This window comes from Oryctolagus cuniculus, chromosome 18, assembly GCF_051225735.1.
Source record: "Oryctolagus cuniculus isolate XC-2025 breed Fujian yellow rabbit chromosome 18, ASM5122573v1, whole genome shotgun sequence".
In the NCBI taxonomy this organism is placed as follows: Eukaryota; Metazoa; Chordata; class Mammalia; order Lagomorpha; family Leporidae; genus Oryctolagus; species Oryctolagus cuniculus.
The window spans coordinates 13352420-13375694 of NC_142884.1; the positions used below are offsets into that span (position 1 = coordinate 13352420).

General features: G+C 48.7%; 1 protein-coding gene across 3 annotated transcripts; it reads right to left on the reverse strand.

The window, feature by feature from the left end:
• Window positions 1–393: 393 nt before the first annotated feature.
• Window positions 394–13476, reverse strand: ZNF45 (zinc finger protein 45). 3 transcript variants are annotated; one of them, XM_070062132.2, is made up of 5 exons: window positions 13133–13476; window positions 9293–9353; window positions 8129–8381; window positions 5275–5401; window positions 394–2924 (listed from the first exon to the last, which is right to left on the reverse strand). In XM_070062132.2, the coding sequence occupies exons 3-5, from the start codon at window positions 8141–8143 to the stop codon at window positions 1150–1152; spliced, it is 1917 nt and encodes a 638-aa protein (XP_069918233.2). In that variant the 5' UTR covers window positions 8144–8381; window positions 9293–9353; window positions 13133–13476; the 3' UTR covers window positions 394–1149. The 3 variants fall into 3 exon arrangements, with proteins under 3 accessions (XP_069918233.2, XP_008249497.5, XP_069918234.2); XM_008251275.5 differs by lacking the exon at window positions 13133–13476 and adding an exon at window positions 12719–13075; XM_070062133.2 differs by lacking the exons at window positions 5275–5401; window positions 8129–8381; window positions 9293–9353; window positions 13133–13476 and adding an exon at window positions 3221–3308.
• Between the last annotated feature and the right edge of the window lie 9799 nt (window positions 13477–23275).

The window sequence follows — 23275 nt, forward strand, 5'->3', positions numbered from 1 at the left end:
CATCCCCCAAATGGCCGCCATGGCCAGCGCTGTGCCGATCTGAAGCCAGAAGCCAGGAGCCAGGTGCTTTTCCTGGTCTCCCATGGGGTGCAGGGCCCAAGCACCTGGGCCATCCTCCATGCACTCCCAGGCCACAGCAGAGAGCTGGCCTGGAAGAGGGGCAGCCGGGACAGAATCCGGGGTGCCGGTGTCACAGGTGGAGGATTAGCCTGGTGAGCCATGGCGCCGGCTGATAACTTCTAATTTCATTGAGGTACTTTAATACTGAGTTGATGTTGAAAACTGCCAAACATTTTCTCTGAATCTATTGCAGAAATCACATATTTGATCACAAAAACTCAGAGTACTTAATCAACCCACGTGAAGTTAAAGAACAGAAAATGGTCACAATTGTTGGCACTGATATGAGGAAATTTTAATAGAAATTTTGTGGACATTGATCTTGATTACGATGATGTAAGTGCATATATTTGTCAAAATTTAGGAAGGCATTAATGAGATTTATCCAGGGCATTACACTACTGCATGCAAATTATACTTCAATTAAGTACCGTCTGTGTACAAAAGTGCTGATCACAACCCACTGAACTGGCTTTTGGACCTGATGGACTGCAACCATCTGTCTGACAACTGTCAGTTCACAGGACCCACAGGGCTGGGGACACGAGCCTGTTATGTCAAACCCGGGTGTCCTTCCTCTCAGCCTCGCAGGACTGTTCTCAGGACAATCTTACAGAAACCTTTAGGGATAAACTGAACCAAAAAATAAGTGTTCTTTCTGCTCATTTAAACGCATACAATGTATTAGGCACTGCAAAGGCAGAGCAGATCTGGCACCGACCAAGTCCCCACCCTCTCGGAGCCCCTCTGCTAGGGAGCAGGTGCCGGCCTTCCCGTCAGTACTTCTGCTTCACTCCAGGTCAGACCCGTCTCTCCTGAGCCTCCCCTGGCTTACCCATTAAGGTCAAGAATCTGAATGATTCATCCGGCTCCACCCTCCCAAGGCTTCTCTGCTGTGGCATCTCCCGACCACCGTGATGTGCCCAGCTCTGGCTCACCTCTGACCCCTTTATGGATCAATGTTCTATCCCCTATGAGAGCGCTGACACTTGGAGGGTCTCAGCACCCGGGTGAGACACTTTGTGGAGCTTACTTCCTGGGTGCCCCCTCTGAAGGGAAGTCCTTGTCCCCCTCGCCATCAGCGTGCACTCGCTGATGAATGACGAGACTGGAGCTCCAGCTGAAGCCCCTCCCACACGCCTCGCATCGGTACGGCTTCTCTCCGGTGTGCACTCTCTGATGGGCTTGGAGGTAGGAGCTCCAGCTGAACACCTTCCCACACTCCTCGCACTTGTAGGGTTTCTCGCCAGTGTGGACCCTCTGGTGGGCTTGAAGGTAAGACCTCTGTCTGAAGCGCTTCCCGCACACATCACACCGGTACGGTTTTTCACCCGTGTGGACTCCACAGTGAGCCAGAAAGTTGGAGGCCCGACAGAAGCCCTTGCCACACTCCTCACACTGGTACGGCTTCTCCCCCGTGTGGCACCTCTGATGGGCCTGCAGCTGGGAGCCCACGCTGAAGCCCTTCCCACACTCCGCGCACTGGTAGGGCTTCTCGCCAGTGTGGACCCTCTGGTGCACCTGGAGGCTGGAGAACTGGCTGAAGGCCTTCCCACACTTCTCGCATTTGTAAGGCTTCTCCCCCGTGTGGATGCGACAGTGCACGTTCAGATCTGAGCTCCGGCTGAAGCCCTTCCCACAGGTGGCGCACTTGTACGGCTTCTCCCCGGTGTGGCCTCGCTGATGGGCCAGCAGATTGGAGGCCTGACTGAAGCCCTTCCCACACTCCTCGCATCTGTAGGGTTTCTCTCCCGTGTGGACTCTAAAATGAATGTTGAAGTCGGAGCTCCGGCTGAAGCCCTTCCCACACACGTCACACTGGTACGGCTTCTCCCCAGTGTGGCCTCGCTGATGGTCCAGCAGGTTCGAGGCCCGACAGAAGCCCTTGCCGCACTCCTCGCATCTGTAGGGCTTCTCCCCGGTGTGGCTGACCTGGTGGGCCTGGAGGTGGGAGCCCACGCTGAAGGCCTTCCCGCACTCGGCGCACTGGTAGGGCCTCTCGCCAGTGTGGGTCCTGCAGTGGATGTGCAGGTGTGAGCTGTAACTGAAGCCCTTGCCGCACGCGTCGCACCTGTACGGCTTCTCTCCGGTGTGGATGCGCTGATGGGCCTGCAGCCGGGATCGCCAGCTGAAGCCCTTGCCACACTCCTCACAGCTGTAAGGTTTAGTTCCAGCGTGGCCCCTCCGGCGGCCCTGAAGACACGAGTGCTGGCTGCGGCCCACCCCGCACGCCTCGCACGTGTGGAGTTTCTCCCCTGTGTGGATGGTCAGCGGAACCTGACAAGAGGACAGTTTTCCAGGATTCCTCCCACATTCCCCACATGTGGCTGGCTTCTCTCCGGTGGGGACTCGCTGCTGACGGCGACTTTGCAACCTCTGGCTTGCCCGCTCTCTGCTGTGGGCTCTCTGATGGGCCTGAAGACTTGAGTGCCGCCGGAAGGCGTCACCACACTTCTCACACGGATAGGGCTTCTCTCCGGCGTGGGCCCTCTGCCTGATTGGAAGACGACAGTGCCAGCTGAGTCCTTCCGCACGGTCCTCTGCTCCGGGAGGTTTCTCGCCAGCGTGGACTCTGTACTGAGCGTGAAGCTGTGAGCTCTGGTTCCAGCCTTCGCTGAACTCCCCGTCTTTATCAAGTGTGTCACGCGGGTTCTTCAACTCAGTGCCAGTTCTTTGAATGCTCGCCAGGGAGTCTTGACGCCCGGCCAACTCCACAGTGAACTGCTGCCAAGTTTGTGAACGGAAAACCTCTTCGCGTGGTAGATGCCTTAATCCTACTTCCATCTCATTTAGGTTCTTGCCTCCTGGAAGGATAAGAGAATTCGGATGGGACACGTCAGTGCTTTGTTCCGAGACGTCAGCACCGTGAACTGAGCCCCACAGCCCGAAGCTTGACTGAACCAGGGAAAGGCTGAGTTTTCTTCATCATCAGGCATCACCTTACCCGACCCGGATGCCCCCAGGAACCCGGAGCAGGTCTGCCAGGCTCGGCTCACCATGCATTAGTCCTGTGTTTTATTAATGAGCTACAAATAGGAAATGCGGTGGCCACAGAGAAAGAAGTACGCGTCCTTGCAAACCTTGACCAAGCCGCACCTACCTAAAAGCCTTGTCTTCTTCAGCCGCAGCAGGTGTCTGACACACAGCGTCCATGTTATTCTGCCCACTTCATGGACACCTGAACCAAGGTGAAAGCCCTACAGACAGATGTCCACAGGCAGTGGTGAGAACCTCTACCCTGGATTATTTCACTGCAAGTTGACTTCAATGTTGGGAAGCCTGGAGGCACTGGACTGGTTGCAAAGACATACATTTGGAGGGGAAACCCCTTATCACCAGCTGCCTCCAGTTCCGAGTGTGAGCAGTACGTCCTTTCTCTCCTGCAGGGCTGTGTCCTCCAGCTTTATAGTCATAACATCCATTATTTCAAAGCCTGTGGCAGTTAAAGCCTACAGCCTTCACAGAACAGAGTAAGATGGATGGCCGGCGCTGTGGCACAGTGGGTAAACACCCTGGCCTGCACTGCCGGCATCCCATATGGGCGCCAGTTCGAGACCCAGCTGCTCCACTTCCGATCCAGCTCTCTGCTATGGCCTGGGAATGCAGTAGAAGATGGCCCAAGTCCTTGGGCCCCTGCACCCACATGGGAGACCGGGAAGAAGCTCCTGGCTCCTGGCTTCGGATCAGCACAGCTCCGGCAGCTCTGGCTGTTGCGGCCAATTGGGGAGTGAACCAGCGGATAGAAGACGGACCTGTCTCTCTCTCTCTCTGTCTCTCTCTCTCTCTGCCTATGCCTATGCCTATGCCTCTCTGTAGCTCTGCCTTTCCAAATAAATAAATAAATCTCTTTTTTTTTTTAAAAAAAGTGCTTGGGCCAGCAGATGGAAGACTTCTCTCTCTCTCTCTCTGCCTCTCCTCTCTCTGTGTAACTCTGATTTTCAAATAAATAAATAAATCTTTTTTTTTTTTTAAAGAGTAAGACGGAAAGCTGATCTTTAGCTACAAGCAGGAGCCTGTGAGGAGGCACACAGAGCAGTGGTCAAGACTCCCAGGGCCGGGCTGGCATGGCGGCACAGCACGCTAAGGCACACCCATGATGCAGGCATCCCCTGTGGGCGCCAGTTCGTGCCCTGGCTCTCCACTTGTGATCCAACTGCCTGCTCACAGCCTGGGAGAAGCACAGAGGGTGGCCCAGTACTTGGGCCCTGGCCACCCATATGGAAGACCCAGAGGAAGCTCCTGGCTGCTGGCTTCGGCCTGGCCCAGCGCTGGCTGCTGCAGTCATCTGGGGAGTGACCCAGCGGATGGAAGAGATCAGCTTAGATTCATTCATAGAACACACACTTGGGACTGGCACTGTGGCGCAGTGGATTAAGCCACCACCTGGGATGTCATCATCCCATATGAGCGCCAATTTAAGTCCCAGCTGCTCTGCTTCCGATCCCACTCCCTGCTAAGCACCTGGGAAAGAGCAGCAGATGGTCAAAGTGCTTGGGGGGGCAGCGCTATGGCGTCGGGGGTAAAGCCACCCCTGCTATGCAGGCATCCCATATAGGCGCCGGTTTGAGACCCGGCTGCTCCACTTCTGATCCAGCTCTCTGCTGTGGCCTGGGAAAGCAGCAGAAATTGGCCCAAGTCCTTGGGCCCCTGTACCCACACGGGAGACCTGGAAGAAGCTCCTGGCTCCTGGCTTTGGATCGGCGCACCTCCGGCCATTGCATGGGGAGTGAACCAGCGGATGGAAGACGGACCTCTCTCTCTCTCTGCCTCTGCCTCTCTGTAGCTTTGCCTTTCCAAATAAATAAATAAATAAATCTCCTTAAAAAAAAATGCTTGGGTGCCTGAGCTCACGCGGGAGACCCAGATGGAGTTCAGGCTCCTGGCTTTGGCCTGGTCCAGTTCCAGCCATTGCAGTCATTTGTGGAAGGAACCAATGGATGGAAGATCTCTCTCCCTCTCTCTCTGTACCTCTGCCTTTCAAATAAATAGATCTTAACACACACACACAGTTAAACACACTTTAACTAGGGGACTACCAGAGCAATTCCAATGATCAGAGAGTTGGAGTCTAGTTCAAGCGCTCGGAAGCCCTGCGCTTCTAAGGGCAGAACACGGCAGGGAGTGGACGTTCTGCCAGAGCGCGCCCGTCCTCACCCACGGACAGCAGGTTCCGGAAGTTCTCCAGCATCACAGCCCGGTACAGCGCCCTCTGCGCCGCGTCCAGCAGCCGCAGCTCCTCCTTGGTGAAGACCACGGCCACGTCCTGGAAGGTCACCGCCTCCTGCAACACCAAGCGCACACAACCTCAACCTTGAGCCACAGTCTGCTGGAGGAACGACCACACTGAGAAGACGCACGGGGCGTGGGTGCAGTCTCGGGCCAGACTCTCGCTGCACTCACAGCTCGGTCACACTGCAGGCTCCTTCCTCTCGTGATACACACCGGCCCGTCTATCTAACATTTTCCTGGGATAAGAAATTATCCACTTCTTGGACAATTTCCAAGAAGAGCAAATTCCTGTCAAAGCACAGACGACGTCAAGACTGTGACGCACAATGGCGATTTTCTTGTCCACTCTTCGCCTATCTTTGTCTTCCTCCCAGAGAATACAAGAGGACTTCAGAGGCAATGAGTATCATGAACAAACTATGCTTGTGCACCGACACCAAATGTTTTTGTACCAAAATAAACTTATCTTGGAGCTGGTGCCGTGGCACAGCAGGTTAAGCCGCCACCTGTAGCGCCAGCAACCCATATGAGCACCAGATCAGGTGCCGGCTGCTCCACTTCCCATCCTGCTCCCTGCTAAAGCACCCGGGGAAGCAGCGGAAGGTGGCCGAAGTGCCTGGGCCCCTGCACCCACGTGGGAGACCTGGAGCACGTTCTAAGCTCCTGGTTCATGGCTTCGGGCTGGCCCAGCCCCAGCTGTTGTGGCCATTCAGGGAGTGAACCAGTGGATGGAAGATCTCTCTCTCTGTCTCTCCTCTCTCTGAAACTCTTTCAAATAAATTAATTATTTTTAAAATAAATAAATAATAAACTTACATTTTACTTCTATGAACTTTTTGAAGCACCCTCATGTACATATCACTGATTCTTCATACCATAAAAACTTTAAATATAATCAATTTTAAAAAAAATCTTGGGTAATCTGATTGGTAAAAAACCAAACAACTTACTTTGGTTCCTTGTACGTATTTGATAGTTAATAAGATCACATTTTTATATATTTTCTAGCCACCTTTGTTTTGTCTTAGGCACCTTTTTATTATCACTTTGCTCATATGTCAACTATAGTTTTACCTGATGACTGTAAAACTTCTCCTAAAGACCTTGAAGGAATGTAGACATTTTCACCACAACCTGCTATTGTTCTTCACAGCCGTATTCTCACCCTTGGCACTCCCGACACCTGGCGCCCGCTCGTCTGTGCCGAGGGTGCCTGGTGCGCTGTGGAATGTGTGGCTGCACCCCCAGCTTTCGCCCACGAGATGCTGATGCTCCCAACCGGGGGCAGGCGTGGCCTGGAAGGGGACGATCACCCACGACGAAGAATCGCTGGGCTTCCCTGCTCACTTCTCACATGCAGCCAGGCTAATTCCCACGCCCCACGAGTGACGGTGACCGCAGAGACGGGGCCACTGAAGAGTGACCAGATGGGGCAGCGCCATCGGCCACATCTTCCACCTAGGACAAGCGAAGCACCGCACAGCGAGGGCTGATGCCTTTCCCCCCTCCCCTCTTTATCCAAGCAAAAAGCCTGGCAGTGTTTTGGAATCAGCTGATCTGGTTTTCAGGAATTTTCTGGAGGCATATAATACTGACTCCGGAATGCGTGTAAAGCCAAGGACCGCCCCTTACGGGGGCCTGAGGAGTAATGCAGTAAGAAGAGTGCCTGGAAAGCCCTCTCATGCTACAGGACCATAATAAATCATTCCCTCAATAAATAAGCAAGTACAATAAACGCAGAAACATGTGTCAGTAAGGAATGACATACAGGGGATGTGAAAATACCTAGTGTGTTCTCTGACCAGTCACATCGTGTTGTGCCATGCCACATTCCAACAGTTCCACAGATAAAGTATCAAAAGTATTTTTTCAATGCAGTATTCGTAAAACATTTAGAACAACAGAATTCCTTTAAACTCCTTTTTAGGGAAGATGGATGCATGTTTATAACTATTACTAGAATATTCCTTAAGGGGGCTGGCGCTGTGGTGCAGCGGGTTAATGCCCTGGCCTGAAGCGCCGGCATCCCATATGGGCGCCGGTTCTAGTTCCCGCTGCTCCACTTCCAATCCAGCTCTCTGCTGTGGCCTGGGAAAGCAGTAGAAGATGGCCCAAGTCCTTGGGCCCCTGCATGCACGTGGGCGATCCAGAAGAAGCTCCTGGCTCCTGGCTTCAGATCAGCTCAGCTCTGGCCGTTGTGGCCATCTGGGAAGTGAACCAGCAGATGGAAGACCCCTCTCTCTCTCTCTCTCTGCGTAACTCTGACTTTCAAATATATAAATAAATAAATCTTTAAAAAATTCCTTAAAATAATGAAAATTCAAAACTCCATGAATGGCCATGAAAGGGGTAAAGTACCTTACACACCCACACAACAAAGTTCACCAATTCAAGGGACTATGAGGCAGCCATGGAAAATGAAGGGCGAGCAGTATTAATCGGAAGAGCTGTAGCTTGAGACTGTTACGTTACAAACACCCAGTCAGGAATACAGATGAGGAAGAGAACCGCTGTTTTATAAGGCAAATGGTAGGGAAATGGGAGATTTTTGCTCACTCTTACTGATTTTTCTGCCCCATTTACTTACCGACTTATAAAGTGATTGGAATAAAACAACACAAGCTAAACCACACTAACATAAAATGTGGCAAGCAGCTGACACAGCAGAGGTTCTGCAACACCCACATTCTCCCCGATCCTCCTAAGAGAGACAACTTGCGTGTCACCGTCGAGCAAGCAGAGCGTAACTGAAAACCAAGGCAGAGGGGCCCACACCCACCTTGAGTTTGGTCATTCTGGCGGCCTCCTCGGGGCAGGGCTGAGTCTGAGCACGGCCTCACGGGGGAGAAGTGCAGAGCAGTGCGAGTCCAGTCCGGGGTGCTGGGGGTCCAACAGGGACAGCGCCCCCTCCTTGTGGTGGCTCGATGGGCGCAGCGGAGGGTGGATCCAGACACCACTCCCCACCCCCACGGTTCCTGGCAGTGAATGAGCCGCCGAGCCACACACTCGTTCTGGACATACGACTCCTGATTCTAGACAGCAAAAACAGACCCAGGTTAAGAGCAACGGCTGGGGCCACTGCCCAGGTTCATGGCCTTGCTAGTAATCAGCTGTGAAATCCTGGCTAAGCTAGTCACGTCCACACGGCTCAATTTCTTTCATCCATAAAATAGATATTAACAATGAGAGAACTGACAACGTCACAGGATCATGGAAGAATTAAAGAGCACGGACAAAGCTCAAAGCACACTTGCCGGGCACGATATTTCCTCTTGGATGCTAACCAGTAGGTGATACTCAGTACCACAAAGCCCGTCCTCATGCGTGGAGAACTAACGGAGTCTTCGGAGGGTATCAGTCTATCACAGGAAGTCTCACTGAGCCTCTGCGACACCTGTCATCGCTCAGCTGGTCATCCTTAATTTGGCGCCTTTGCAATAATATTTAAGATTCCACAGGTGACTAGGTTTTGGGGACAGTAAAACGTAACACGTAAAGTGCATGGTTTTAACCATTTTTAATGACGAGCACAGCCCAGGAGGTACATCCACGCCGCTGTGCAACCATCGCACCGTCCACCTCCACAACCCTGCCTCACTGCAAACAGAACGCTGCACGCCTCCTGCCCCAGGCCCTGGGAACCACTCGTCTACGCATGTGGCGGGATCTTGAAAGACACAGACCTGGCAAAATTTACTTTGTTGATTCCAGGGCCCTAAAAAGACTGTCACGGAGATAAGAAAAGCGAATAAGAACTGGTAACTCTGCAAGATTTATTTAACCATAATCTTGGTCATCAGTATGTCACTGAAGTTAACCATGTATAGCAATCATAACAAAAACAACAAGAGCGACCCTGTTTCACGGGACTTAAACACCAGGTGCACGTAGGGGCCCCCGGAGCGCTCGGCATGCGCTGCTTCCCAGGGAACCCCGCACATACCTGTGAGGAAGCCACCGCTCCGCCGGCTGTGACGCTGGTCCAGGCACACCAACCTCTACGCCTACATTCAACACAAGAGAGAAGACGTCACCAGATGGCTACTGGGGGGATAAGTGGACGGACGTGCGCAGTGCCATCGGCACAGGGTTTGGCATCCGAGGACGTGCACAGCAAACGAGGAAGACAGCAGCTGTTGTACCCATCTAACAGGCGAGGAAGCTGAGGCGTGGCGGGATCAATAGGAAGGAGCAGTGCCTGAATCTGGCCCCCAGACAGACCGACTCCCAAGATCCTGGCTCTGTTGTATTTGTTTGTTTTTGTTTAGAGACAGAGAGAGAAATCCCATCCACTGCTTAATTCCTCATCGCCTGCACTCGTCAGGACCGGGCCAGGCTGAAAACAGGGGCCAGGAATTCAACCCAGGTTCCCACTCGGTGGGAAGAACCCAACAACCCAAACCAGCACCGCTGCCTCCTAGGAACACATCAGAAGGAGGACGGGAGCAGCAACAGAACCAGGCCTCAACCCCAGGCCCTCAGACACGGGGTGCAGGGGCCCTAACTGGCGTCTTCGCCTCAGGCCAGCTCACCCCTGTCCTTGCTGCTTCTAAAAACAAAAACTGGCAAATGGGAGTCTCTGTCGCAGGGAAGGAGAGATCGCAGCTTGCGAGCCGAGCCGGGGGCGGAAGAGACGGCGAGAGGACCCTGGAGCAAAGGACCTGCCTGGGGTGAAGACAACAGAGTGTGAGCAGGGCAGGCTCTGAGCCGACCTGCAGCATTCGCGCGCCGGCATCTGCCACCTGCTGGCACTCGGTGCCTCAAAGTCCCCTACAAACTGCAGATAACAGAACAACACCAGTGTCGTAAAAACGCTAGCTGTTCTCAGTAACAGGAAATACGTAACATATCAGCTGTCCCCCTACCGCATGGCTGCTAGACATGAGCTGGGCCAGAAGCCCCCCTACCTCAGCGGTGGGGGCCGAGTGCTTACGGCCTCTCAACACCCACAAGCTGAGGCCGTGACGTGATGGCGTCAGGAGGACCATGTCCTCAGGAGGGGACCAGAGTCCTTCCAGGAACAGTTAACACCCGGCGGGGGCTGGATTATGCTCCTCCCAGAACTGAGGGTGAAGCTCCAACCTCGGTACCTGAGAAGGTGACCGGACTCAGTGCCTGAAGGAGGCCTCAGAGAGAAACCAAAGCTGCTGGCACCTTGGCCTTGGCCTCCAGTACCCGAGAAAACACCCTCCCGTGCAAGCCCTCGTCTGTAGCGCTTCGTTACAGCAGCCCTAGCGAATGAGTATGTTCTCCCTTTCCTTGGTCTCTGTCCAGAAACAATTTACAAGCACCGATTTTAGTCCCACTGACTCAACATCTGAGTTTGCCTAAAAAAAAAAAAAAAAAAAAAAAACTCGAAGAAAAAAATGCATGTGGAGCGTGGGGGATAAGCCCAAGATTAGCAAGGATCCAGGTAGGGTAACTCTTCCATGACATTGTCATAGCATACATCAAAACAGGTTTGGAAGTTTCCAGAGTAAAGAAATAGAAAGCAAAAACTTGGGGCCGGCGCCGCGGCTCACTAGGCTAATCCTCCGCCTTGAGGTGCCGGCACACCGGGTTCTAGTCCCGGTTGGGGCGCCGGATTCTGTCCCGGTTGCCCCTCTTCCAGGCCAGCTCTCTGCTGTGGCCCGGGAGTGCAGTGGAGGATGGCCCAAGTGCTTGGGCCCTGCACCCCATGGGAGACCAGGAGAAGCACCTGGCTCCTGGCTTCGGATTAGCATAGCTCCGACTGTAACAGCCATTTGGGGGGGTGAACCAATGGCAAAGGAAGACCTTTCTTTCTCTGTCTCTCCCTCTAACTCTGCCTGTCAAAAAAAGCAAAAACCCATTATCAGGGGCCACTGCTGTGGCGTAGCAGGTAAAGCTGCCACCTGCAGTGCCAGCATCCCATATGGGCACCAGTTCTAGTCCCGGCTGCTCCTCTTCCAATCCAGCTCCCTGCTGTGGCCTGGGAAAGCAGATGGCCCAAGTCCTTGGGCCCCTGCACCCACGTGGGAGACCCAGAAGAAGCTCCTGGCTTCGGATCAGCACAGCTCCAGCTGTTGCGGTCAACTGGGGAGTGAACCAGCGGATGGAAGATCTCTCTCTCTCTCTCGCTCGCTCTCTCTCTCTCTGCCTCTCCTTCTCTGTGTAACTCTGACTTTCAAATAAATAATCTTTAAAAAAAAAACCATTACGAGTAGTGTGTAACAATTTCATAAAATATAAAACGCTTAAAAAACTGCTAAGCAGAAATGAACTTAAATTCTAATACTTATCTATATCCTAGTATAACAGATAATTCTTAAGGTTTTCATGATATTTCGCATTTTCCAGAATCTTCTACAATAAGCATATTTTTATGATCAGAAGTATATATATATATATATATATTGTTTAAAAATAAAGTTAAAAGAGAAATGTTACAAAATTTTATAAAGAAACGCAAGCTCAGGAATCAGCTTTCTTTAAAACCCTCTACAATAGAACTTCATCCACCCTCCCTAACTTGACTCCTCTGCAGCCGGGTTTCCTACGGTCGCATATTCGCACGGACGGCTTTCCTATTTGATTTCCTAATTCCAACGCTGGCATCCCAAACAGTGGGACCACGGATAGCCAAAGACCACGGATAGCCCCACCGTTACGACCAGCGCTGTGACACCGGGCACCCAACCCGGCGCAGGCTCTCTGCCTCCACTTCCCCAACAGCCACCCGCACCCGGGGTCTTTGTGCAAAGTTAAGTGCGCACATTTTTGCGCCTTGGAAATAACACTTGGCGCTCAGTCGGTGCTTAACCGCTCACAGTTTCCCAACCATTCAACAAAACGCACAGGAGCCCGGGGCTCGCTCCCTCCTCCTCTCTTTGGCCCTCTTTCAACAACCGGGGCTGGAGGGGGACAGGAGGCTGAGACAGACCCCCGGGACCCCCGCCCCGGCTGCGAGGCCAGCAGCAGCCCAGGAGCGAGCCCCCTTTCCTGCAGGGATCGGGCGGCAGAGTCGGGGACACGGCCCGGGGCCACAGCAGGTGTCACGGTCACAGCCACCGCTCGCCGCGCGCCCGCGGTGTCCCGCGCACTGAGCGCGCACCGCGCGGGTCCAAGGCGGCCGGGGAGGCAGCGGAGGCCAGCGCCCCGCCGCCAGGAAGGGACCGAGCGCGGGGAAGCCGGGGGCAGGCGGGCCGGGCGGGGCGCGGCGGGGTCCGGGTCCACCTCCAGCACCCGGACCCCAGCACAGGGATGGTAAGCGGCCGCCCGGACCCTCAAGCCCAGCCCTGGCCGACGGCCGCGGCTTCTCTTCCCGGGGACGAGGGTGCGGGCGCCCCTGTCATCCCACCACCAGGCCATAAACGCTAAAGGAGGGCTCGGGGTCCCGGGGTCCACTCACCGCCCTGAACGGAACCAAGGCCGCAATCTCAACCTGCACAGCGGAAGTGCTCCGGGCGACGCAGGAGCTCGGAACTACACTTCCCAGAATCCCCGAGAACGGAAGTCGCGGCCTGAAGCAGATTTCCCAGAATCCCCGAGGGCAGTTGGTTTCCGGTTCCCTCTGGGAAACGTGCCGAGCGCTGGGTTAGACCGTATTTCCCAATTTGACACAACCGCGCGTTCCAGCTTCCAGGCGCAGGAGTCCCCGGACAGCGCGTCCCCGGACCCCTGGCCAGCCCTCGGTTTTTGGATTAGCAGGCGCAGTCTGAATGGTTCTTGAACGACCCAGCCTGCGGTTTTCCTTTTTCCATTGTAGCCTTTTACGTGTTAAAACTTGGAAGAGGGAGAGGAAATAAGTCTAAAGGAGTGCTACCTGTGAGCTAAAAATAGATACAAAAGCGGCCGCTGAGCACGTCCACCAAGGCCGTTTTAGTGTAGAGACCCGGACTCGCCTGGGACCGAGAAGCGCAGCCATCAGCAGACCATCAGAGAGGCGGAAGTCTGGGTTTTACTTCCGCGTTGGCAGAGAATTGCAGTACGGAATAGTCTTCCCTATATGACATCTCGGGGGAGAGTGTTTTAGTTCCGTGTGAAGCATCACACCACCTACATACAGCTCTCACAACCAGGAGACCACCAGGTGACTTAGTCGAAGACCCCTGGGAACGCGGGAGGCTGCATTATCACGAGTGTTTAGTGAGGGTGAAGGGAGGACTCCAGTCATAGAACCAGCAAAAAACACAGAAGCTATGGACACGCGTCTCTCCTAGGCAGAAAGTATTCTCCCAACTTTATGAGAAAAATATCTTTTTAAAATGGAAGTTGACAACAAAGCGCCGACTGTGAATATTTGAAAATGCCCAGTTGGGTAATCTGAAATCCTGGGTAAGCCCTCTCTCTAGATGGGAGAGAGAGAGAAGGGGAAAGAACGAATAGTATTTGTTAAGGTAGAAGATGAATAACATTTTTAAGATTTAAAGTCAGTGACCTGCGGTTAGTTTGCTCAGAGTTCTATTGAAAATCTGAAGAGGGTGTAGCCGTAGGTATGCCCTCCACCTACAGCGCCAGCTCGAGTCCCGGCTGCTCCACTTCCGACCCAGTTCTCTGCTAATGCGCCTGGGAAAGCACGTCTCTCTCTGCTTCTGCCTCTCGCTTTTTGTAACTCTTTCAAATAAATAAATAAATCTTTCTTAAAAATCTGAAGAATGTTGTTTGAGTTTAGGCTTTTGAAACAATGCAGTTATTAATAGGATTTGATTTAGATCTAACTTTCTTATTTTTTCTGTCTCTTTTGGTTGCTATGTTACTTCTTTTTGTGGACTCTGAGTACGTTGAGCTAGCATTATGGCTCCATATAAAATAGAGAAGATTTGGGGCCAGGGCTATGGCGCAGCAGGTTAAAGCCATGGCCTGCAACTCCACATCTCCCATGTGAGTGCTGGTTCAAGATCCACCTGCTCCACTTCCAAAACAGCTCCAGGCTAAAGCTCCTGGGAAAGCAATGGAAGATGACTCAAGTGCTTGGGCCCCTGTAACCATGTGGGAGAAGCTCCTGGATCCTGGCTTCTGCAGCCATCTGGGGGAGTGAACCAGCAGATGGAAGATCATTCTGTCTGTCCTTCTCTCTCTGTAACTCTGCCTTTCAAGTAAATAAATCCTTTTTTAAAAATGCAGAAGACTTGCAACAGTCTAGGAATGCTGAGGTTTGAATGTGATTTGGCACTGAAACACAGAGGTTAAATCCTACAGGCTTATGTTAACGGTAATAAGAGGGTGGAAACTTAATCCACTTATGGCAGGTAGAGATGGGGCCTTTGGGAGGCAGATTGAATTGGGTCATGAGGGTGGAGCCCCATGATCAAATGCTGGTGGCTTTATAAGACACACAGACACATAAAGACATGCACACTCCCGGTCTCTTGCCACATGATGCTATGTGACACTTTGGGATTCTGCCAGCAAGAACACCATCACCAAAATTGGAACCAATGGGGCCTACACAACCTTGGATCCTAAGCCTCCAGAACCATAAGGCAAAACAAACCTCTTTGCTTTATCAACTTAGGCTGCCTCAAGTATTCTGCCTCCCATGTTGGAGCACCTGTCCCAGCTGCTCTGCTTCCAATCCAGCTACCTGCTAATGTGCCTGGGAAAGATGGCCCAAGCAGGTGGGCCCCTGCACCCATGTGGTCAATCTGGATGTAGTTCCTGACTCTTGGTTTCGGCATGGTCCAGCACTGGTCATTGCAGCCATTTGGGGAGTGAACCAGCAGGTAGAAGATTCAGTCTGTGTGTGTGTGTATATGTGTGTGTGTGTGTGTGTGTCCCTTACGCTCTTTGTGTAACTCTTTCAAATACATATTTTTTAAAAAAGACAAAGATTTGGGGCAGATGCTATGGCACAGTGGGTTAATGCCCTAGCCTGAAGCACCAGCATCCCATTTGGGCACCAGTTTGAGATCCAGCTGCTCCACTTTCGATCCAGCTCTCTGCTGTGGCCTGGGAAAGCAGTAGAAGATGGCCCAAGTCCTTGGGCCCCTGCACCCACATTGGAGACCCAGAAGAAGCTCCTGGCTCCTGGCTTCAGATCGGCACAGCGCCGGCCGTGGCAGCCATTTGTGGAGTGAACCAGTGGATGGAAGACATTTCAATCTGTCTCTACCTCTCTCTGTAACTCTGTCTTTCAAATAAATAAAATAAATCTTTTAAAAAAACTGTATATATGAAATTTGTTCCTTCTTTGTAATTACATTTTGTAAATAAATATTAAATCATAAAAAATTGCATGACAGTACTTTATAATTTTCTAACCTTTTTATTTCTAGTGAATATACTTTTCAGCTTACCAGTAGTTTTAATATAGAACCCTCTACTCTACTCCCAATATAGAATAATAGCATTTGCTTTTTTCTTATTTTCTTTCAGGATTCAATTTTTCAAATAAGACTAGCAAGTTATCTTCAGAAAAAAAGCAGCTATGAAATAAATTCATAACATCAGAAGACACTGAAAAGAAGTAAGACATTCAATCTTATAGGGTTTATTTTCAGAATTATCCGCAATGCAAAATCAAATTTGGGAGACAACAGGGACCTAAAATAAGATGTTTTGGTCAAATTGTACTTAGAAAAAAAGTTTGTCTTCCTCCATGTGAGAGAATTAACACGAGAGAGAAGTCACTCAAGTGTAAGGAACACAGTAAGGACTTCTGAGAGGAGACACATAGCACTGCATATCAGAGAGACCCGACTCGGGGGAGCCCCTACAAACACAGAGAACGTGCAAAGGCCTTTGTAGTTCTCCAGAACTTTATTAGACATCAGGAAAATTCCCGCTGATTTGAAATCCGATGAATGTAATGGAGGTGAGGAGGCCTTTAGACTTTATTACAGCTTGCTCAACATCAGAGAACTCATAGTGGTGTGAAGCCCTTTAATGTCATCAACGTGGGAAGGCCTTTCGGTATCCTTCTCACTTTATTGAACATGAGAAAACTCATGTTGGTTTGAAACAATATGAGTGTAAGGAATGTGCAAACATTTGGACAACATTCAAGTCTTTATCAACATAAGAAAATTGACTCCGGTGAGCAACCAAGTAAATGTATAGAATGTGCAAAGGCCTTTGTTTGTAGCTATCAGCTTATTGAACATCAAAGGAGTCATACTGGTGAGAACGTATGGAGTGTGCAAAGGCCTTTAGCTGGGGCTCAAGCCTTCTTAAACAAAAGAATGTATACTAATGAGAAATTCTGATTACAAAAATGGTGGAAAGGCCTTTTGTACAGGCGCTCAACTTACACAGCACCAGAGAATTCATACTGGTTGAAAACCACTTGAATGTAAAGAATGTGGGAAGACTTCTAAGCTTCATTCCTACCTTTCCCAACATCAGATAATTCATAGGGATTTTTAAAAGATGTATGTATTTGTTTATTTGAAAGTCAGAGTTACACAGAGAGAGAAGGGGTGGCAGTGATAGAGATCTTCCATCCGCTGGTTCTCTCCCCAGTTGGCTGCAATGGCTGGAGCTGCACCGATCTGGAGCCAGGAACCAGGAGCTTCCTCCAGGTCTCCCATCCGGGTGCAGGGGCCCAAGGACTTGGGCCATCTTCTGCTGCTCTCCCAGGTCATAGCAAAGAGCTGCATTGGTAAATGGAGCATCCGGGACTCAACCGGTGCCCATATGGGATGCCAGCACTGCAGTCCATGGCTTCACCTGCTATGCCACTGCACCAGCCCCAATTCATCGTGATTTAAGACCATATGAATGCAAGCAGTATAGAAAAGCTTTGAGTCCTGCTGGAAAACACACCAGTCAGTTCACGCTGGGGAGAAACCCTGTGAATGTAAGGAATGTGCAAAAACCTTTAGGCTTAATTCTCAACTAGATTATCATCAGAAAAGTCACACTAGTTTAAAAACCCTATATATGTAAAAAATTTTTAAAAAGGCATTTTGTTCTTTCTTGGGACTTTCTCAATATAAGAGAATTCATACTGGTGAAAAGCCCTCTTGGGCCATGTATGGATGTCATGAACGTATGAATGTAAGGAAAGTGGTCAGGCGTTTAATCACAGTGATTGATTTACCCAACATCAGAGAACTCATACTGGTGTGAAGCCACCCAAATGCAAGGAACGTGGGAAGGCCTTTAATCATTGCTGGCAACTTACTCAACATCAAAGATTCCACAATGGTTAGAAACTCTTACGGGAATGCATAGGAAAGTCGTTAACCATGGTATATTCTTTACCATTACCACTGTTCCACAAATGGATTATGTTATGGTTACCATAAAATATAAGCCCTTGCCAGGACATCTGGCACATGTAGTAAGTAGCTGCTTGCTAAATCTATTATTTTTATGGCAATCAGAATTACTAAAAGTACATTCATGGGAAATAAGGCCCCATGAGTATGATGGTATTTAAAACATTCATTTCATATGCTTTCTGGACAAAATACTGTACAATATATTAAACGAGAATATTTTAGTTCAGAATTGACCCCCCTGAAGACTAATGGTGGAAAAACATACCATGTCTTTATTGAATATTCAGAGTATAAGCTGTGGGAAATGAGAGCGTGATTTGAGGAAATCTTTTCAAGATAAATTCTGTAACGTACACCGTACAATCCACATTCCCTACCATACAAAGGAAGCAGAAGTTAACAACGGGGTAGCGAGAAGACAGATGTTGACTTGGAAAAGTTTGCCTCATGTGTATAAAAGTTTTCAGACTAGCAGTTTACCAAAAAGGCAACCGTTTTCAGTGGTGCAGTGATGGCTTGTATGCTCTCCATCTGGCTACAGTATACCTCATGTCATAAGTCAGCGTACTCTGAAATGTTCTTAGAAAGTAGAATTTAAAAATAAGGATTTTTTGGTGCAAAAAGTTTTAAAATTTACTTTTTTCCATTATATTTAATTATATATATTTTTTCTATGAATTTTTCAAAGATCGTTTGTACCTACGTATGTCCTTACAGACTCAAACACATATACACATTCAGGTTTCATGTGTATTTATATATCCAGACAGATATATCAAACTTTTTCCTATTTACATATGAAATACATATACTGGTTTTGCTATTTTTGTGTGAATATTTTGGGCATCATTTCGCTTCTAGAAAGTCAACATACAACTGCTAGGATTAAAGACAGTCTACATGGCTACTAAACCAATGTCACCTAAAGAAATAGCAGTAACCCCATACTACAATATTCAGTCCATTTGCAAATTTCTGCAATGGCCTAAACTTGCAGGGGTTGGGAAAATCTGGCCTGCAAGTTAATTTGGTCTGGCCCTGCCAAGGCAACCGTTGGCGGGACTTGAATTTCAATAAATCTACAACAGGCTAATTTTTAAGTTCATGATTTTGTATGGCCTGCGAGTGATGTTATAGATATCCAAATGGCCCTTGGCAGGAAAAAAGTTCCCATTCCCTGAAAGAGTTTCTTTTAGCATTCACTGGCTTTTTTTTTTAAGCCAAGAATGAAATGAAGCTTATATATTGCATATGATTATGGCTTATTGAATCTCTTTTGGTCGAGAACCGACCAACCATCCAACATTTTGTGACCATTGTTTTTTGAAGATTTAGGAGAGCTGACCTACATAATGTTGCACCACCTGTATTTGTTCTCTTGTTTCTCAAGGTACACTTGTCTCTCCTCTCTATTTACTGTGAATTGGAGGTGATGTGTGGAGGCCACACCAGGTTTCATGTTAAACAGTTTTGACAAGATTACTTCATAGATAATATTGTACACTTCATACTGTAAAATATCAGGGGGCGTACATGTGAATCTGTGCTTGATCTCTTGACCCATGTTAGCCCCAGAATTCTCCATTGGATTGACACACTTTTTATTTGTAAGTAGTAAGTAACCCATGGAATGTCACATTGGCACTGCAATTAAGTATGTAAACACTCATTTCTCAGAACGTATTCCTGCCATTTAGCTGTCCTAGGCATAGAGAAGGAGGAGAGGAGAAACAGGGAGAACTAAATTCACAGTCTCTGTGGTGTACTACTAGGCATTGTGATAATTCAGATTAAAAAGGCTCTAGCTGTGATGGTGGAAATATGCTAAAATATTTTTCATATATTAAATAGAATTATTAAGTAGAATCAGACAGGAAATGGTGACCAATTAGTTGTGAGGGACAGTGGTTCAAGTCCTGGCTGCTGCACTTCCAATCCAGCTGTCTGATGTGGCCTGGGAAAGCTGTAGAAGATGGCCCAAGTCCTTGGGTCCCTGCACCCATGTGGGAGACCCAGGAGGAGCTCTTGGCTCCTGGCTTCGGTTCGGCACAGCTCCAGCTGTTGTGGCCACTTGGGGAGTGAGCCAGCAGATAGGAGACCTCTCTGTCTACCTCTCCCTGTCTCTGTCTGTAACTCCATCTCTCAAATAAATAAATAAAATCTATCTTTTTTTTTTAAAGATGTGAGGGATGAAAAGTTCTAGAAATATTTTCAAACACTTGCTGTATCGCCATAAGCCCCCATTCAGTTACCTAATTTCAACCTACACAATCTTTCATACCAGCACTGGTGTCTGGGAAGCGGGGACCAAGTCTTCTAACTGACCCCATTGCTCATCTCTCCTACACTAGAAAACCATCACTTGAGGATTTGTTCATGCAGCCACTCGGGATAACGATTGTATTTCCTTTATTTGATCTATGGGTCTTCAATTTTAGCCATCTGGAGGTGACTGAAGCTGTGTGGCAATGTGCGGAGCCTTCCTTAAACGACACCTCATTCGTGCCCTTTGCTCCCTGCCTTCCTTCTGCTGCCTGGATCTGGATCAGATGGCATAGACTAGAACTGCGAAGCAGATCCGTAATGCCAGGCTTAAATCACCAACTTCCAAAGTATTATGTGACCGAGATAAGTGTCCCTTGTTGAACCACTTTGTTCTAGGCCTTTTTAAAAAGATTTATTTATTTATTTGAAAGATTTACACAGAGAGAGAAGGAGAGGTAGAGAAAGAGAGAAAGAGAGGTCTTCCATCCACTGGTTCACTCCCCAACTGGCCACAATGGTTGGAGTTGTGCCAGTCCGAAGCCAGGAGCCAGGAGCTTCTTCTGAGTCTCCCACGTGGGTGCAGGGGCCCAAGGACTTGGGCCACCTTCTACTGCTTTCCCAGGCCACAGCAGAGAGCTGGATCGGAAGTGGAGCAGCTGGGACTCGGACTGGTGCCCATATGGGATGCTGGCGCTGCCAGCGCCGGCCCCTGGACTGCCTTTGGATTCAAGTCCCAACAATCCTGATTTCAGCTTCCTGCTAAGATTGAGAGGCAGGTGATGGCGTAGAGAGTTGGGCCCCTGCCAGCCACGTGGGAGACAGACTGAGATTCCAGCTCCCAGCTTCAGCCTGGCCCACCCCGGCTGTTGCAGGCATTGGGGAGTAAAGCATTGGATGAGGGACAGTGCTCCCTTTCTCTGCCTTTCAAGTCAATTACATGAATTCCAACATCTTATGCTAACAGATAATTGATTAATGACTGATTAAGGTAGTAGCCTGGTTTGATTACGAGGTCTGAAGACAGAAGCTCTGGGAAGTGACTGGAGGGGACTGGGTTGTGTTGTTACGGTGGAGCCCATGACTGAATCATGTTGGCATTACAAGGAGAGAACACACAGAAGACAGACGAAGAGCGTGCCCCTGTCTCTTGGTTTGCCGTGTGATTATCACTTGGCCATCCTCCAAACGGTTCAACCAGTGGTGTCACCCAGTCTTGGGCTATGAACCTTCGAACTATAAGCTGAAATAAGCCTTCCTTCCTAAATCTCTTCTTGGACATTTTATTTACTATAATGAAAAGCTGACTAATAAATTCAGTAAAAAGACAGTCATAATGCATTCTCACTAAGCCAAGTAAAGCAGCCTGAGGTGGCCCATTATAGACACCAGTGAAATCTGTGAAATCACATGGTGAATGGCGACTTCTACATCAGCTAATGTGACTGACTAGACGAACTGAACAATCCTACAAAATATGTAGAGATTTTCTTTAAAATAGACATTGCCCTTCCAGAGGCTGGCATTCTGTCAGATGAATATATAAATGATTATTTAAAAATATGGAAATCTGGGCTAGTGCTGTGGCGTAGCAGATTAAGCCACCACCTTGCAGTGCCGGCATCCCATGTGGGCGTCAGTTCAAGTCCCGGCTGCTCCACTTCCGATCCAGCTCTCTGCTACGGCCTGGGAAAGCAGTAGAAGATGGCCCACGTCCTTGGGCCCCTGCACCTGCATGGGAGACCTGGAAGAAGCTCCTGGCTTCAGATGGGCACAGCTCCAGCTGTTGCAGCTATCTGGGAAGTGAACCAGAGGATGGAAGACCTTTCTCTCTGCCTCTGCCTCTCTGTAACTCTGCCTTTCAAAAAAAAATAAATATTTTTTTTTTAAATAAGAAAATCTACAAGGGTGCAAAGTTGAATTGTCACTAATGACGGAACACCCTGAGATGTTCCCAGAATGTACCGAGAGTGGTAAGTGATCCAGAAGCTCCCACGAGAAACAGACAAATCCATGCAAACAGTGGGAAGGAGATACTAACACATCTCTCATTAAGCGATTATGCAAATGGGCAAAACTCCATGATGATGAACGTGTTTATCTAATGAGTATATTTTTTAAAACTGCAGTTAATGTGCACTGAACACATTCTCTTGTACACATTTTTAATCATTTCCTAGGCATAAAGCAGTCCACATGAATTTCAAAGGATTGCAATAACAGAGCATGTTTGTGACTAAAATTCAATGAATTAGTACCAAGAAGATAAATGTTAAATTTTGTATAATAAGATGAGGCAATACAATTCTAAAAGTCCCTAAATTTTAAAAAGTCATATTGAATTTTAAATATATATACTTATGCACAAAATACTTAAATATGTGTATATACTTGTATACAAAGACAAATGGAAATTTTATAAATGTCTTTGTGGGATGCTACTAGAGCTATATCTGTAGAAATCTACAAATACCTAATTTAGAAAAGAGGGGCTAAATTAATAAATTAAGCCATTATCTCTAGAAATATTTTTTTTTATTTGACAGGTAGAGTTACAGACAGTGAGAGAGAGACACAGAGAGAAAGGTCTTCCTTCCATTGGTTCACTCCCCAAATGGCTGCCACGGCCGGCGCTGCACTGATCTGAAGCCGGGAGCCAGGTACTTCCTCCTGGTCTCCCACGCGGGTGCAGGGGCCCAAGGACTTGGGCCATCCTCCACTGCCTTCCTGGGCCACAGCAGAGAGCTGGACTGGAAGAGGAGCAGCCAGGACTAAAACCCTGTGCCCACATGGGATGCCGGTGCCGCAGGCAGAGGATTAACCAAGTGAGCCATGGCGACGGTCCCTAGAAATCTTAAACATAGCAAATGATGTCCAAAATAAATTAAAAGGAGCGAAACATACCTAAGACCAGAAATTAATGGAATACAAAGCAAATACACAAAATGCAAGACCAGGAAAGCCAGAAGCTGGTTCATTAAAAAGAAATAATATTGATAATTTTTGGCAACACTGACATAAATAGAAGGAATTAATAATGTGAAGGAAAGGATGTAATACTGCATGTTCTTGAAACTAAAAAAAAAATAGTACTTACAGCCAATGTATTGGAGGATTAGATAAAATGGGAAAATGGTAAAAAATAGAAAATGAGAATATTTCTATTAGCATAAACATAAATTTAAAATGTTTTAAATTTTGCACACAAATTCCACTCAGAATTAGGTCTACCAAATATTTAAGGCAGGGATTATTTATATTTTATGCAATTTCTCCCAAAGAATAGGAAAAGCAAATAATCTCTAACATTTTATTAGGCTAAAGGGATCCTGATTCAAAAGCTGAAAAAATAGTAAGAGAAAAGTAAATTATAAGTCAGTCTCAATATGAAAAAAACCCTATAAAACTAATGGGGAAATGTAACCAAGTTGGGTAAATTCCAAGAACGCACAATTGGCTTGTAATTAGAAAATTAGTCA